Below are 17736 nucleotides of genomic sequence, written 5' to 3'. Positions count from 1 at the left end.
GATGTCTGACACGTTGCAACTCACGTATTTGGAACGCTTTCCTAAGTAAAAAAAAAAAATGATGTAGTCGCAAAGAAAATTCTTTTAATATATAGGACATAATATTTTAAATTTTTCTAATTTATAAAAAAAAATTCACTTTCATTATTTTCAGTCAAATTTTGATATTTTTTTATCTTAAATTAAATAAATTTTTGTAGTTAGGGATTTATAAAGTGTCGATTACGTGACATATGGATATATTTTAAATTAATTTCGTTAAAGGATTTTAAATTGTTTCTAGTTTACAATTGTGTCTTCTTTTTTTTTTTTTTGTAACAATTGTGCTTTACTTCTATTCCAAGCTAGAATATAAGGGAACACAATAATATATGAGTAACGAAAACATCCCATGCCTTTTAACTTAAAGTGAGGGTGTGACAGTGGGAGTACTCTCATCACAGTAATATACGCTCCGCCGGAACAATTTCTTCTGCAACCACATAACCTGCCAGAAATGGCTCTTTATACCGGAAAAAAGAAAAAGTGATTCTTCCATCCCCCATGTATGCTTATTGCTTATTGGGCATCTTACATTTACAATAAAAATCTTACATTCACAAGCCTCATTTTGCAACTGATGTGATCAATTTCCCAGAAATGGAACGCAGAAACAAGTAACCGAGATTTTCCATTTCCTTAGATGATGCACATCTGATTTCAGTACATCACCCTAAGTTTAACAATATGTTTTTCATAAATGAAATGAGAAAAAATGGGAAAAAGAACTGACATATGATGTATGAATTGATTTTACATAAGAACTAACGGGCACAACAAGCAGAAAAAACCTGCGAATACAAAAATTCAGAGACCTTAATGCTATGTTGAGAGGGCATGTGACCGAAGTTGGCGCTGTAATCTGCCAAAGCTCAATTTAACCATTGACCCCCATTATTTTAAGGTGAAAAGAACCTAAAGACCATAGAAGATAACAAAATGTCAGTTCATCACAAAAGGAGAAAGCATGTCCAAAAAAAAAATTCAGTTTTGTGGACAAAAATCAGGCTCACCTATACGATTGATGTGGATCTAGCAAATACTTAATGAAGCTTTTCCTCAAATGTTCCCTGTGCAACATTTTGCTAAAAGGCAAAAATAAAGCAAGTGCTATTTGGTTTGTTTTTCTGTTGCTAATTTACACAAAGCATAGCTGCCTATTGGTCATGATTTTTGAGATGCAGGCGCACTTTCAGTCAAAGATGAACCTAATCGAAGCATAAGGGGATATACAGGACTGAACTCCTTGTCTCCTCTCACCCTAACCTTTGCAGCATAGTCATCCAGAGTTGCCTTGATTCCTTTCCAGATCTGATCTTCCCCTTGAGAATCCAGCCACAATGAATATTGCATATGTGTGAGCTTGTTCCTCTGGAGTGGTGATTGCAATTCTTCAGGGCCTCGGGAATAAAGATGGTGTAGTATGACACTTGGAGGTAAATCTTGAAGAAGAGGAGATGCTCCTAGTTGAGATGTTTCCAAGAAGATAAGTGGTCGGAATGCTCGAAGAGCTCGATATGGAGCACCAAGTTGTTCTACTGGGAACAAATTTTGGCCCACAGCTAATTCCAGCTCAGCCATGTCTCTGGCCATTCTCAGCTTGCCTGATTCTGAAAGAGGTCTAACAAGAGAAGCATGCCTGATAAATAGTATCAATACTCGTGAAGCCATGCTCCTAACAAGCCTAGTGCATATGGTTTCCATTCCTGCAGTTGTAGCATTAGCTGTAGATGGCAACATTCTAGATAGGAACTCATTACGAAAGTGAAGAATGCACTTCTGCAACTCCTCCATGTACGGCGAAGCAGTGTTGTCCATAGCAGCATCCATGCCAAGCGCAGCAAAGTTTTGGTCATGAATTTGCAAGATACATGACTCGAGACGATCAATCATTGCTTGGAATAATGATGTTACAGAGTCACAAGCAACACCATATATTACACCAAGTGAAGGTGACAATACATCTGCAGCGATAGTTGGAAGCCCGGTGATCATAGAAGATATGCGTGCATGAATTTCTTGCAGATGCTGACATAACGCAAAATTCTTGACCTGAGCTGGAGTAGCAGGACCAGACACTTGGCGTGCTTCAGGACCAGTGGATATCTGCCAGCATAAAGAAGGTGGCACATTTATCATGATCAGGCATCATGCAAATATATTATAGGCATGAGTGAGTTATGTACTCAAGATATGATGTGTTTTCACAATTTTATATACTCCTAAAAAATTTGGCAAGAGTTCCCACAGTTTTGAGAAAGAAAAGGAATCCTTCAGAAAATGAACAACAAGATTAAATTTAAAGCTATGACTAATAATCAGATCACATCCATGATTGATTAAATGCAGGGTTAGTAAATGCCCAAAGCTTATTATGCATTAATTCGCTTGGAGCTAGGATAAGTGCCTAAACAAAGTAAAGCAAAAAATAATACATTATATTTGCAAGCCACAAAAAACATGAGATACAGTCAGAAAAGCTGATAACCGAACACAATAGTTGTTTTAACCAGTTAGCTCCAATAGATGAATCATTTTAGAATTGCATAAACATTATTGATAAACACATTTTACACAACATATATTTCTCAAACTTTTGATTTTAGAAACAATACTATGAATAGCATTGTCACTGTAGTGAAATGCATTTCTGTGATTATACAGATTCAAACATCATCACATTTGGTTATGTGGTGAATTGCATGATGATATTCTACAAAACATGCAATATGATCACATATAAAACACAATTTTCCAACTATACCAAAAAAACCTAACGATGACACTGTAGGGATGAGCTACTAACAACAAATTCTCAGTCATAAACCCATATAATCAATCCAAAGCAGATTCAAAAATGGCAACAAGGCAGTAACATTATTCCCCTCCTTGGACTCCCCTACCCTGATCCGAAATCAAACAGCAAGGTTCCATTTGCTCTGTGCATTACTTCAAAGCATCCATCTATTAGTTAAGACCATCCTGACTTTCACCTTTTTTGTGGCAACAATTCCAGATTAACAAGATACCAGATCTTACTTCAATAGCACAATTAATGAGATATATTTTTCGCAAAAATCATATGAGATTATACTCTCAAACACACCAGAAGCGACATTGAATACATTCAAGTTCATATTAATGAAATATTTCTCACACAACACACATTCTATTTAGCAAGAAGAGAACTTATATTTGCACACAGGAGAAAAGAAAAAAAGATACCTGATATTCAGCTCGTTCTGCAATCAGAAGCAAAACCTTGCTAATTTCATGCAGCACAAGAAGAGTCAATTGTGCATCCAACTGAACAGCTTCAATCTCTTCCTGAATGCGTGACAGAATTCTTGAGATCTGTTCTTTGGAGGGAACACTACCACGGCTGGAGACTGGAAAAACAGAATTTACAAGATCTGACAGGCGGCTTAAGCAGCTAGCTAAGAAAGACATCTGAAATGTTTCAATAGCTGCAACCATTTGATCTTTTCCCTCTGAAGTGACTGCTGGTAAGACTCCCTTGACATCAGTGTCATGTGAAATTCTTTCAAGAAGGTTTTCCACCATAGAGAAGAGCTTTGGGTACCCATTTGTGAATATCTCTTTGACAAAACTTGATGCAGTAAAAGCAGACTTCATTTGCATAGCAAAAGCCTTAACAAGTGCTTCCCATACTCGATCTGTCAGCATGGGATCACCCTCCTGCATAAAGCAGCATCAATAATAGTCAAGCAGGGAACCAGCATTTTCATGATATGTCAACTCAATTATGAATAGGTATTACGAAGACAAAAGGAAAAACACAAATAGAAAGAAATGGTGTTACCTTAATGACTTCATCAAGCAGCAAGACATGTGTAAAAGGGTCTCTCTTCTTCGACAAAACCCTCTGCAAGTGCCAAATTGCAACCACAATAGAATGCAACTGATCCATACAACTCCCCATCCTCTGCCACAATGCCTCCCTCGCCTTCCCACTACCCCCAATCTGGGGCGTGCCAGTCCCCCTAATACCTCCAGGACCAAATCCCCCACCTCCAGCACCAGCAGAAATCGCCTTCATATCCAAGGCCACACTCACACTCTTCACACCCATTCCCTTGTACTTATTCACCAACTGCTCCACCGTCCCTCTCAACTCCCCAAGATTGTAAAACACTTGCAACCCAGTTCCCACTTCAGCCTGATTCAACCCTTCCATTCCCCTTTCCAAAACTTTCATAGCTTCGCTTCGTAACCTGTTCCCTATCTCTCTAACCGCATTAAGTTCCTCATCCACCATATCAATACCACCAAGTTCATATTCCTCGCACAAGATAAAGATATCACTATGCAACTGAGCAGCCTTAGCAAGATCCAACTTATCAGGCTCTGCTTCACAAGAAGCCATAAGGTCACGTAGCTTTTTCGACAGGCGGATAGCACGGATGGAGTGGGAGAGAAGCTCAGAAGTCCGATGTAAATTTGAGAGCTGGACGGTTTTGGAGAGAATTGAATTATGGGGCTCAGAGAGCTCAGATCGAACGCGACGAAGGGAAGACTGTAGAGAGGAGATGGAGGATCTGAGAGTGGAGAGAGACAGCTCAGCGTTGTTCAGAGAAGATAACTGAGTGAGGAGGAGAGGGTGGTTGGAGAGGACGTGGGAACGAAGTTGGGAATCGAGTTGGCGGATGGCTTGGAGGAGGTGTTCGGCAGTGGAAGCAGGGGATCCAGAGGAAAGGGCGGCGGAGGAAAAGGAGGTGGAAGAAAAGGAAGGGGAGAGGAAAGGGGAAAGAATTGGGTCTTTGGCAAACGAGTCTAGGAGAGAAGATGGTGGAGGAGGAGATGCGGCGGTGTTAGAAGAAGGGTTTTTGAAAGTGGAGAGACGGTGGAGTGGGGAGGAGGAAGTGGAGGTCGGAGATCTTTGGAGTGCAGCTGGAGAAGCCATTTTTGGGTTCAGGATTTAAGATTCAGTGGCTCAGAAATCAAAATGGATATGGAAACGAGGCACAATTCTTTCAGATCTATCGAAAGGTATAAAAGAATCAAAGAAATGAGCAAGAAAATCTACACAACGGCAAAAAAGAACCGCAGAATCAAAGAAACGACGAAAAATTTGATCGAGCAAATACTTTGCTACAGTTAGAAGAAGGGCGACCGAAGACGTACCGTACCGCTTTTCAGTGTATCGCAGTTGGGTAACCAGAAACCAATAGGTGTATAGCCATCAAGAGTCTGTCGAAACGGAGGATGAAACAAAGCAGGCTGTGAGCCGAAGTATGTACATGTACAGTACAACGCGCCGTTTCTTTCTTAAATAGAGAAACCAAAATTAACTACCCCAAATTGTGAATTAGTATTATCTTAAATCATGCTTATTTTTTCCTCTTATTTAAAATAAATGAATACTATATGATTTTATTATTTATTTCTATGTCTTATATAAAAACAAACTTTTAACCACATATGAATTTATAATTAAAAAGCACATAGTCTTAAATTCTTGGAACAGGTTTTGCTCTTGTTTTTCTGGGTTGATTTATGGGGTCTCGTTAAGCAGCTTTTTTGGCCCGCCCGCTGCAAGCCGGGACATTCTGGCTGGTATTTCTTTTTGCTTTCTGTGTACAGGCCTGGTTGTTATACTTTTGGGCATGATCATGGTTGCTGTGTGGTGGTCGTTCGATCCCATAAGCAAGCTGCTGACTTGTCTGTTGCAAGCCTCTAAGGAAAGGGTCCTGTCTTCCCAGAGTAGTGCTGTGCTTCTACCATAGTTGAGGTAGATTTTGTAAAGTTATGCAATGAAATTATCTTTCTGATTTTCAAACTAAAAAAAAAACCCAACTTATTTGAGGAAAAAAAAGAGTAGAATAAGCTATTCATTGTTAGCACACCATTGTGGTTGTCCTCACGCTAAGTAACTGTTCACCAATTGTTTTCCTCCTTTCCTTTCCTTGTCTTATTTTGATCCAAATTTTCCATATTAATTATAGTTCTCCCCCCAATAAAAAGACAAAAAAAAAAAAGGAGAAAAGATTGCACATAAATTATGGTCTAAATATTGGAAATTGAATAAATCAAGGAGAAGATTCGTTGACAAAAGCTAACTGGAATTGAAAAAAGAAAACCAATTTGTACATCCTCATGGAAACAGCTAATCTAACAGTCGATGATTGTTTACGAAGCAGCCAGGTCTCCACCCTCACCAAGCAAATCCACCAACTTGTCTTCTCAAACGCAAAACGGCTAATCGCAAACTCACGTTAACGGTCGATAAATACAGGCATCAAAACAGCTCAAATTTACCTACACAATCGGAAAGAAATAACAAAAAAGCCTTGTTATGCTGATGTTGAGAATATTTGAAGGCACTTGCCTTTGCCAGAATATGAAGCAAAAAATAAACGAGATACGAGACGACATTATTATTATTCCCAGGCATTTGTCCTGCTGATGCATTTTTCAATTTATTTGTAAGGTAATTATTAGCACTCTTATGTTGGTTCATAGTTTTCGATGCTTTTGAATTTGAGTACCAAATCGCAGAACAATCAAAGAAATAAAACAGCCCAGCTGCGCTTGTTAATACCGTATCCCCAAGTGCTCCAATCACCCAACTTCAGACACGTTTTTGATTTCGAATAAACACCATAACATTATCAGCAGCAATTATATTTTGTATCTGCTTGAACGCTACACGTTTCCCTATCAAGGGCTTGGATACCAACCCCCAGCTTGGTTGGGTGGTTAAAAGTTGGATTGTCTCGCAGCGCCCACATCCAAAAAAGGAAAAAAATAAAGAAACAAAGGCTGCGACATTTTGGAAGGGGTGACTTTACGAAAAGGGGCGAAACTACACAGATTAGCGCACAAAGGAAAAACCTGTGAAGAATTGGCTCGTAATCAATTCAATGGCGTCAAATGATTAACCGTTAAAGATAGACAAGGATCAACCACAACGTAAAGGTAAGATGTAACCTTCATTGAGATTAATGCAACTCACACGGTTGACACAAGTTATAGAACATGAAACCTTGTCTTCATGACATTGCAAAACTTCAACCATTCTATGCTACTACCAGAACTCTTGAAACCAAGACCCAAAATGGAATTACTTGTTTTCAAATCCATAAGTTTCTTCAAGTACAAGTTAGAGTGACTCGCTTTCGATCTCCGAGAAAGAGTATGTTCAATCTTGACAAAGCCTTCAATTATACCATCAAAATCTGACTTTCTTGGCACCAAATTCTATAGCATTTTGGAGTTTGGCTCTCTAGATTCTCAAAAGCCCACAAGACAGTAACATTAGCTCTCTATACCATGAAACTCAGTTTCTTATCTTTCTTTTTTAAGGCAGCCTAAAAACGGTAACAGTTCCATTCAACTTGTATCAGTTTGAAACAATTTCATTTCTAACTCTACATAAAAACTCCAATCGGTTTTGTAGGTTCGACGTATAACAATTTCACCCCAGCTCACATGATGTAGCATGGGATTAAGTAAGAATTAATCTTGAACCTTCCTGAGCAACAACCTTGATCTTGTAGAAATTCAAGCAAATCTTAACAATTTCTTTTAAAAAAAAACAAACTTCTATAATCAGCACCATAACACATCTGAGTAGGGGGATACGTGAAAAGTCAGAAATGAAAAACTCTAAACGGTTCGCTACATTTGTTCCTTTGTTAAAGCTGCTTCGGTGTTGAGTGAAATGACAATTCTGGGAACTTAAATCTCATAAAAGTAATAACACCACAGACTAGAAACTAAACCGAGGCCAACATATACCATCCAACTTATCTAGATCAGAATAGATTAAAATGTTGCACAAAAGGTTATGATAGGAACCAAGCTATTAAAGCGCAAGAGGGGAAATTCTTTCTATTTCTTTTAATGCAAACAGATTAAACTAAAGATAAGATCTCTTCATGCAGTTTTATTTGAATGTCATAGACGGGATGGAGCATTTGGCTAGACAACCGCAAAAACCTAGTATGACCAACTTTCGGAATTATAATATTATATAACATGAATTATTCATCGTTTTGATTTGTTAAAACTGACTGTATTTATTAATCAATTTAAGTACCTAAGCCGCTCGTCCAATTAATTGCAACTGTATTTTTTTTTTCAAAGGTTTCATTGCAACTGTATTAAGTGAGATTAAAATATTTGGCAAATAATATGTCAACATATTATGTTCCAGTTATCTGACCAATTCTTTTTTAGTTCCTTGACCTTCCATAGTGTTTAAATTTTATCAGTGTTCCAACTCCTCCCACATCATCAGCAAGGAACTCTATTCCCCTGAAAATATGGTAAGGAATGTCAAATTTGGTTGTGTTTACGAATCTTTTACACTGTAAAATTTGTGGCTTTCAGAAACTTGGAGAAAAAGATGGTGACAATAAAAAAGCGTCTTTAATTTCACATAATTGACCTTCATAAACTAAAATAGTGAACATAGTTTCTTGGTCTTCAGATTATTGAGGGTACTGAATTTAGGTTAAGTTTTGGACTCTATATAAGAGCACTACTCATACGCTAGAGACTACCGCACCTAGCTTAGTGGTAAATGCTTGAGTGAAAAAACACATTTTTAGCATTTCAACATAGCCTTTCAAATTTAGTAAAAACATTTTTACAAAGTAAAATTACATATTTGAATCCCATAATATTTACATTTTAAGAAGTCTAAGAAAGGCTTATCCTATTGTCTAGTGAAAAGTGCAAACTAAGGCAACAAAAAGCTTCAAAATCTATGCAACAGTAAGATAATAATATAGATGAAAATATAAATACACAGTAATAATGCTTGCAAACAAAAGAATAAAACAACTAACATATCATATACCGCTTGGAGAAAAAAACATATGCATACTGTGATAACATCAATAAGGAAGATTAAACAGTGAAGAGCCAGAAATAAAACCTTAGGAGCAAAAATTAAAACTTATGCTAAAAACAAAATCAATTAATGCACCAGACAAAAATCATCTCCATGCATCAAAACCAGAGAGGAAAAAGATATTAGACATCAATAATAACATGCAGAAGGCATGTCAACACAAAATGTACTCAGATTCAATAAGGATCATAATTATTTATAGAACCAACTATCTATATATAATTTTATCGAAGAAAAAATCTGCCTACCTATAAGCACTAGAAAGAAGTGTCAAATGAACACACAGTAACCTTCATAACTTCAGCTAGGTACCTCTCATAATCTCAGCAAAGAAAACTCTACACATTTGATAAATCAGGATCAAGCCCAACTAAACAGCCACTCCAAAAATGCACCAATTAAATGTTTAACTATCCAGCAATTCCATAGACTAGATCAATCTGGAACCTCTTGATGGCACCATGAAACTTGCAACTTAGTCTACTGCCAGGTACTGAAACATTTTCCAAGACATCACTTCAAAAATAGACACCAATCATTACTATCCTCAATTCATGGATAAAATCTTTTGACCAACATAAGAAATGACCAAAAATTCTTGCCTCAGGTCAAACCACTTCATCCTAGCTTGAACTATTAAATAATCATCATCCTTCTTAATCCAAGAGGTAAAAAAATCAAACTGCGGTAATACAGCATTGAGAATAGGCAAATGACTGACAAGGGAAGGCTAAGAAGAATGGTGCGCAAAAAGGTACAATATTGACCCCATACTAACATACTACAAAAAGAAAATAAAAGAAACCTGACTCCAATCAAAAGCCTTAATTGTGGACAAGAAAGTTTCAACTTTAGAGACCACAGTCCCTAAGGACCACCTAAAAAGGGAATCAACTATGAACAGTGCATGGTGATATATAGGATATATGACTGATGTAAGTAAACCACCCTGGAAATAACCTCTCCAAATGCACAAATCAGATTAGATCAACTCCCACATCCTTATTGTCACAGCCAACCCCATAACATTTTCAAAATGCCATAAATTCTCGAAACAGTTCAACAAAAATTCAAAGCACCTCATTACATCAAATAACACCCACTACTTTGGCATTGATGCCCCATTTGCTATTTTCAAGACAGTAAAAGGTCTGGCAAACCCCATTAATTACTTGCCCCAACCACTACCACTAAATTTTTCTAAGCTCTAAATCCACAAGATTTTACTTCATATACATAATTTACAGAGTGCATAAGCTGGCCATCTAAAAGAAGGAATAATATCAGTCAACTAACAACTATCATCACATAATACACAAGAAACAAGACCATTCCCTAAATTAACCAGTTTGCATGCATCCATTCAAGAAAACAAGCTATGGCAAGAATAATTACCTAGATGAAGGAGATTTCACAGCTGACTCCCCGTCCCTTGTCCGCCTGGAGTATTTGTTTGCTGCTGCTGAATCTGGAGGAGAAGGCTTGCAGCAAATTGCAGTGTTGACTGGTATCGCTGATTCTTATCGACCTCCACATCTGATGTGCCCTGGCCAGCTCCAGAAAGCACAGATTGCAGCTGCTGTACTTGACTAGGAATCTCCAAATTTTTTCTGTCACCTTGCATGACATTTTGTGGCTGGGAAACATTTGCACCATGAACCTGATTAGACAAAACATTAGGATTGCTGGGTTGCTGAAAAGCTGGTGCACCATACAACCCAGAAGCATCTACCCCATGCATCATTCCATAGCCTTTCTGTGTGTTGGAAGGCACTTCAGGCTGATACGGCTGGCTGATAGGGGCAGAAACTGCACCATGTGCACTTTGAGAAGGAGTATTAAAATTAGTCAATGGCCTTGAAGATGCAGCACCTTGCTGTTGCAGGCTACCTTCAGATTCCTGAAACTGAGTGCTCCCAACGGCCATTTGCGCAGAATGGTTGGGTGTACTTGATATAGATGAGTAATGCTGAATTGGTGGCAATTGCAACTGAGGATTAAACTGTTGGAAAGATGGGGGTGGAGGTTCAGAAGCTTGCTGGTCCTGGTTCCAAGTTTGTGCAGAAGCTCCTTTAGGTGCAAGGGTTTGAGCAAATGGGGACTGTGTAGTTGATGTCACCAATGGAGGCTGAACACCTCCTACAGCAGTAGATTGTGAGGTTGTCGGGAGTAAAGAAGCTAGAGTAGCAATCAGATCTGGTGTCAAAGCAACACCAGTTTGGGACAGTGCTGCAGTATTACTGGGTGGTTGACTTTGCATGGTAGATTGCCCAAGGGGTCTTGCAGGAGGTTTGGTATCCTCATGCAAAACCCTCCCATACTCCATCTGTAGAGCCTGTTCTTCCTTCAAGTGTGAAAGACTATAATCAGGCTGAGAAAGAAGAGGTGGATGTGGTTGCAGTGTTGTAGCACTAAGCACCTGCGGAGGCAATTTTAGAACAACACCATAGAGCCGTTCAGGTCCTACAACTTTTAGAACCTTTGTCAAGAAATCTGATGGAGGCACCAAAAATAACGTTGTCCCATCATCAAACTTAGCAACACCAGCTCTGTTTTTTAAGCCAAGGTAGCGGAGGAATTCAGTGTATGAAGCAAAATCATCTTCACTATCCGGTAAGAAGAAAACTATATCAAATCCAATGGCCTCACGATAGTGTTTTGCTAGCATATCCAATCCTGTTCTGGCTGAACAGTTAACAACTTCGGGACTGACGAAAAAAACAGGAAGTTTAGTGAGAAACATTAAACTTAAGACTGACTGGAAGGAATTCAAACACATACAAAAGAAAAATTGCAACAAAGAAAACTCAAATTTAACATAGTTCAAGGAAGCGAGCCTTTGAAATAAGGACCTTATTAGGCATTGCCTCAACCACAAAAACAAAATAAATTCTTTAGTAAATAAGAAGCTTTCCTCAGATCCCTGAGATAATAAAGAAGTGGTCTATCAGTAAATGTCAAATTGGCAGGTTCAACATAAATAGACCCTAAAGAAATCCGAGAGGAATTTAGTTATCAAACAAATTACAAGAGTGCACAAAATAATTCTAAAAGGGCTCTCCAACTTTAAGCTACTTCATCACACTTTCTCATTGGGCATGTCTGGTGTGTCTGAATGCTTATTAAATTTCACCTTTGATTGCAATAGAATATTCATAATAGAGTATAAAGTATCACACAAAAGAATGTGTGTCCAACAAAGATTTTATAAAAGATCTATCAGGTAAAACCACAATATGCTCTGTTCATAGATTCAAAACTGAAGGTAAGCCACATTAAATGATCTACATGGACCAAATAAGGGATTGAGCATTTTCTTTATAAATGGAAAATCCACAGGGAAAGTAGTCAAGTACCAAGGAAAAAACAACACTTACAGTTCTGTCTCTACCCCTGTTCCTATGGGAACACATCGAGCATGACAAACTGGTGTTCCACCCTTAGCAATAATGCCACGCCATATGTAATCATTATCAGGACGGGCTAGTCCAGGTCCACCAGCAGTGACCTTTCCAGGCACCGGACTTAGACGACCCTTCCCTTGGATAGTTGCAAATGGACCTGAAGCAGCTCCACCAATTACTGGCCCAAGCCCATATGAGTGGTCTGAGCCAGGCCCAAGATCATCCATCTTTCTTAAAGGAAAAGAAGTATCATCAATAGGCAATGAAGCCTCTATCCTTGAACGTTTTGCATCTCTCTGAAATTGGTTCACATCATAAACATCCCATGACCCAGAAGCCTGTCTCATTGGAGGCCTAAAACCTTGGGCAGAAGGGAGAGGAGGAGAAGGCCTTCTCCAATTTGGACTTATAAGAGTTTTAGGATCAGCGTCCTGCATATTATGATGTGCAGATAAATCGTTGAATTCTGAACCCGAAACAAGAGGCTCATAGCTACCTTGATGACTAAAAGGCCTGATTGACACATTTGATCCAAGAATGCTGCCAGGTGGTAATGGTCCAGATACTGAATTTGGTAATACTGAATGATTTTGACCAAACATGTCCACTTGTGAAGGTCTAAATGGATGATCAGTGTAGAGCATGTCTGGCCTTGGCCCCTTTATGCCTGAATAAAAGCCAGAGTAATCTTTCCCAGGTGCAAGTTCACTACTTGAGAACATAATAGTGATCCTTGGATCATTAAATAAACGACCCTGTAAGCCCTCTTTTGCACGCCGAGCTTCCTCCACACTCCTGAACTCCACAAAGGCATAGTGTCTTGAAGGGAAGCTCTTAATTCTCTCAATCTCACCAAACAGAATCATAGCATTATGAAGCATTTGTTCATCAATCTGCACAGAGGGAGGATAACCTACCCACAAAACATTGCTAGGCTGACCATCTCCTCTTCGGCCACCTAATTGAGGATGCTGCAAAGATGATACAACAAATCAGAATGCAAAAAGATTCTAGTTAGGCTATGAACGTAGGTGCAAGAACAAGGTAGAATAATTATGATAAATCTACTTCAGCAGAGGCTTTCAGTTTAAAAATCACCAGTCTTTTTGCCATGGAATGGCCCTCGGAAGGCCCCATCCTACTAGAAAAAGGCCCATCTCTGAGGTCATGAGAATTAGGCCATTGTTCCTGTCAAAAGGATCAAGGAGAAAATTCGTTCAGTATGACACCTAACAGCACATTGACACGTTTAAAATGGATTCTTCAAGATACGTAGAAAAATAAAGAAAAATGTGTTGGAGATGTGTTAAGCACAGGAATTCAGACTTAAAATACATGTACTTACTCTTCTTGAAGGGTGGGATCTTAAGAAATCAACACGTATCTGTTCACCACCTATTCGCTTCCCATTCATGCTTCTCATGGCCTGGGAAGCATCTTCCATTCTGAAATACTCAACAAATGCAGTATTACGATCTCTAAGGAACTTGAAATCTTCAATTTTACCAAACTTGCAAAATTCTTCTTCCAATTCTTCCTTAGAAACAGTTTGGCTAATTCCACCAACCCAAAGATTCTTACAAGGTTTTGCCTGAGGAATTGCACAACAAACACCAAAAATTTCAAAGGTTAGACATGGTTCCTCGCATTAGACAGGTCATGTTAGAGGACAAAGTTAGATGACAAAGTGCAGTTTAAATCAAATTAATTGTTAGAGGACTATGAATCATATAATTGCAAATTTAGATCACAACCTATTCTTCATATCTAATGCTAGTATCCAATTGCTTTAAAATTCATATAATTGTACAAAGCTCTAATACATATTCTCTTGCAAGCAAATGTTTACATCTGGTATTCTACCCTCCTTCAAGTCAAGAATGAAAAGCAAGGAAGAAAAAAGAAAGAACAGAAATCCATTTTCTACATCAATTTCTGCCTTGTGCAGCATATGCTACTCACTTTCCAGTCAAGAGCAAACACAAGAAAGAGACAGAAATTCACTTCCTTTCACAAGAAAATTAAAATTCAGGCATACTGAAAAGATAAAAGAAAGAAAGAGGCAGTCTCTAGGTATTCTAACAAGAACAATTTCTGGCTAATGCTGCACAAGGTGATTCCTCCTTGGCTCTAAATGTCAGAGTGAACAGAGTTTAACCAAGCATAGTAATATATGAATTATAACACTAACAATGATCTTAATACTACACCATCTAATGAAATATGCAGCAAAAGGAGTTATGAGATTCTAACCATCTCAGTTTACTGTCTAATCACATTCAAGAAGACCTAAGAACCTTTTGTGATGTATGAAGTTAGCAAGCAAATGGAAAACTCGAAGAACATCCCGATTTGAAGGAGTTCCAATATTTTAAAGCTTTCTGTAGCTTTCCTTATTAATTAAGATTGAGGACCAGAAGGTCTTCACATATTTTTTTCTTTTGTTCTTTCTTCTCAGTGCAAATACCTAACGTACAGATGAGTTATTGGATTTAGTAGACAGAATGAAGATAAAGATGGATTCTAGTACTATGAAACAAATTTGTATTTTTAGATCTTTTAAAGGCCATAGCTCTAAATAACCCAGCAACTTTGGGACCAAGGCTTAGTTGAGGTGAGTTTAGGGTTTAGGGTTTAGGGTTTAGTACTATGAAACATAAATATTTGTTTTTTCCAACCTCCAGGAAGAAATGGATATATTTGTAAAGGTCATATCCTCATTAAATAGATACACTAGACAATAATTTTGTTAAATTCCACTAAGTCATCCAGCTTTTTGAATTTTCACCTAAATGGACCAAAACTTAACTAAACTGACACAATCTTATTTAATTCTATACACTCAAAGAATAAATTGCCAAAGATCAATTAGCATCATACAAGAAGAAAAATGTAAAAGTATTGGCTGAGGCACAACATCTCAAGAACCAATTTGATCAAATCCTATTGTACAAATAAGGCTATAAACCTTACAATTTCATTCTTTAATCAAAATTCTTTGCCCCGGTAACCTAATGAAAAACATTTAAATATAACCAGTTTTAAAGGAATTACTTCGTTAAATGCCTTGACCATATGTATAAAGGAATGATGTCCATATTTTTAGTTATTCAAGAATTCACCAAAATAAAGTAACAAAAAACATATCTTTTTATTAATTGATCTGGAAAGGCATTTAAAAAAGCAGTGCAATGAATTCACAGAACACTTTGAGAGGTTTCTCTCAATTCATACCATTTTATACAAATTTTCTTTTTGGGAAGTTTCCTGTTATTGATATAAGGACTTATGTTTGCTTTCTCTTTGTTTGGCAAAATACACAATATCTTGTAATTTTTTGTTGTGATAGCACATTAATTACTAGTTGCCTTAAAGAATGGACCAAGGAATGGAGACATTGAAGGTAAAGCAACCCTGATAGTTTTCTACCAATAGTTGTTGTCAAGATCAATGGAAAATAGGTTAAGCTAACAGCTGATTTAAGCTATCTAAGGTGGACTACTTTAACTCGTTTTGAAGAATGATGTTTGTAGCTTTAAAAACCATATATAGCATTTCAGTGATACAAACTTGTTGCTTGGAAATATTTCCCACATTAAAAGAACCAAAGGAAAAGGATGCAGCGCTTATTTGTATATTTCCTTTCATCAACCATTGTTCAAAAAGACCACCACATTGTTATGGTGCACAAGATATCATGTTGATATATTAAATGATACTGTGATTGCATGATATGAATTGTTAGCGTATGTATGAAAGTAAGAGACTTGCCTGGGTCTAGTGGACTATACCCGCATAAGTTTTTAACCATCTGTTGCTAGTTTAATTAAGGGGAGATGTAATAGACACAAAAATGACATTAAAAAAACCAGAGCTTTGCTAATAAGAAGAGAATGGACATTGAGATCCCTTTAGCAATCCATTTAAATGCATTGGCATCCATTTTTCTATTCAGAAATAGGTAATAGAAATACATAACACATTAACATCTGACACAGTTAATCAATTGCTTGCTTTTAACCATGTAACATTATTATTGCTACAAGGAAAAAAGGTAATGTAACAACTGGAATATGATGAGGAACAACAATAAGAACTAGCCTAGAAGTAGTTTGGTATGTGTTAATCTTCCAGTTACTCATTTTTCTTTTGACACGAAGTATCATAAGAGATTAGAACACAAAAAATTGCCTTCAAGATCCTCAGCATTACCGTCCTTAAGCCATAAATCCATAAAATTTGGAACCATTTCTTATTATGTTCAGAATGCCTATGGCAGTAGCAAGGATTTCTAAATTCCATTATGCAAAATATAACCAAGCTTTCCCAGTCTGAGGCCTAAATTGCTTTCCATCCTCGACAACCAGATTAGCTCTTGATTCTTTTCAATTTCAAAATTCCCGTTTAATAATTCAATAATTACATCAGATTGAGCTTGCATTACTTAAGTTTTATATTCCTTAATAAAAATTCCAATTCTTTCAATTAAATATTTCGACTGCATTACTTATATTCGAAATTTCTTGCAAGCCTTCGTTGACACGGCATCTATGATATATGCAAAACTGTGCAAGATATATATACGAATTTGGAACACGTGAAATATCAAATTTCAATTCTGTTTCGTTCAGAATATGAGCACAAATAATTACACAAAAATTGCGAAAAATTTGAACCTAATGAGACGGAAAAGAGAAGAACAACGAAACGAACCGGTCGAGCGAACTCAATCTTGATCTGGTTTCCGTGCAAGGTCGCTCCTTGAAGCGCGTCCTTCGCCGCTTTCGCATCCTCCACGCGCTCAAAGAACACAAAAGCGTAGCTTCTCAACGAGTAAGTTGTGACGCTATCGAGTGGGCCGTACTTGTTGAACAACTCCATTAGATCCGAATCCACCGTCTCGCCCGACAAGTTCCCCACCCACAAATTGTTCGACGGTGTTTCCAATTCATCCGATTCTTTCCCTAGCTTGTGTTGCTTCATAGGCGGCACCATTGTTAGGGACTTTAAAGTTAGGGTTTTAAGAAATTGTTTAGAGAGAGAGAGAGAGAGAGAGATCTGAAACCCTACAATGTTAGGAAATCGGATAAAGGAATATAAAAGAGAACCGATGGAAACGAAGCGGGTCTCGTGGCGGTTGTGGAACTATATATAAACGGCACGTCGGAAGGAGAAAGGATAGGGCTACTCGAAACGATACCGTTTGGGGTCGAAGAGGTGCATCGCCCGTAGTGCCACATCATTAAAGTAATTAAAGTTGTGCGGGCCGTTTCGGTAAATTGGAATAGTTTTAGGGGTAATATAGGATAATAAATTCTAAGTTGCGTAACTGATGAGATCATGAGAACATTTTCGGTTGGGCTGACGTGGCTGTTTTGCTTTTTGTGTCCAGCGTGGACATTTTGTTTGGTA

The 17736-nt window shown here is 37.8% G+C and overlaps 2 protein-coding genes across 2 annotated transcripts; both read right to left on the bottom strand.

Moving 5' to 3' along the window:
* Nucleotides 643–5324, bottom strand: LOC18602451 (conserved oligomeric Golgi complex subunit 5). The gene is made up of 4 exons (XM_018120021.1): nt 3863–5324; nt 3265–3738; nt 1053–2145; nt 643–954 (listed from the first exon to the last, which is right to left on the bottom strand). Exons 1-3 carry the CDS (start codon nt 4961–4963, stop codon nt 1204–1206), a joined length of 2517 nt encoding a protein of 838 aa, XP_017975510.1. The 5' UTR covers nt 4964–5324; the 3' UTR covers nt 643–954; nt 1053–1203.
* On the bottom strand, nt 6049–17454 carry LOC18602450 (flowering time control protein FPA). The gene is made up of 6 exons (XM_007033834.2): nt 17038–17454; nt 13670–13915; nt 13423–13512; nt 12298–13295; nt 10316–11628; nt 6049–6318 (listed from the first exon to the last, which is right to left on the bottom strand). Exons 1-5 carry the CDS (start codon nt 17317–17319, stop codon nt 10332–10334), a joined length of 2913 nt encoding a protein of 970 aa, XP_007033896.2. The 5' UTR covers nt 17320–17454; the 3' UTR covers nt 6049–6318; nt 10316–10331.

The sequence above is a fragment of the Theobroma cacao genome, chromosome 4 (assembly GCF_000208745.1).
Source record: "Theobroma cacao cultivar B97-61/B2 chromosome 4, Criollo_cocoa_genome_V2, whole genome shotgun sequence".
In the NCBI taxonomy this organism is placed as follows: Eukaryota; Viridiplantae; Streptophyta; class Magnoliopsida; order Malvales; family Malvaceae; genus Theobroma; species Theobroma cacao.
Note: the sequence above shows the minus strand (reverse complement) of the source record. Positions and strands in the feature narration are given on the sequence as shown.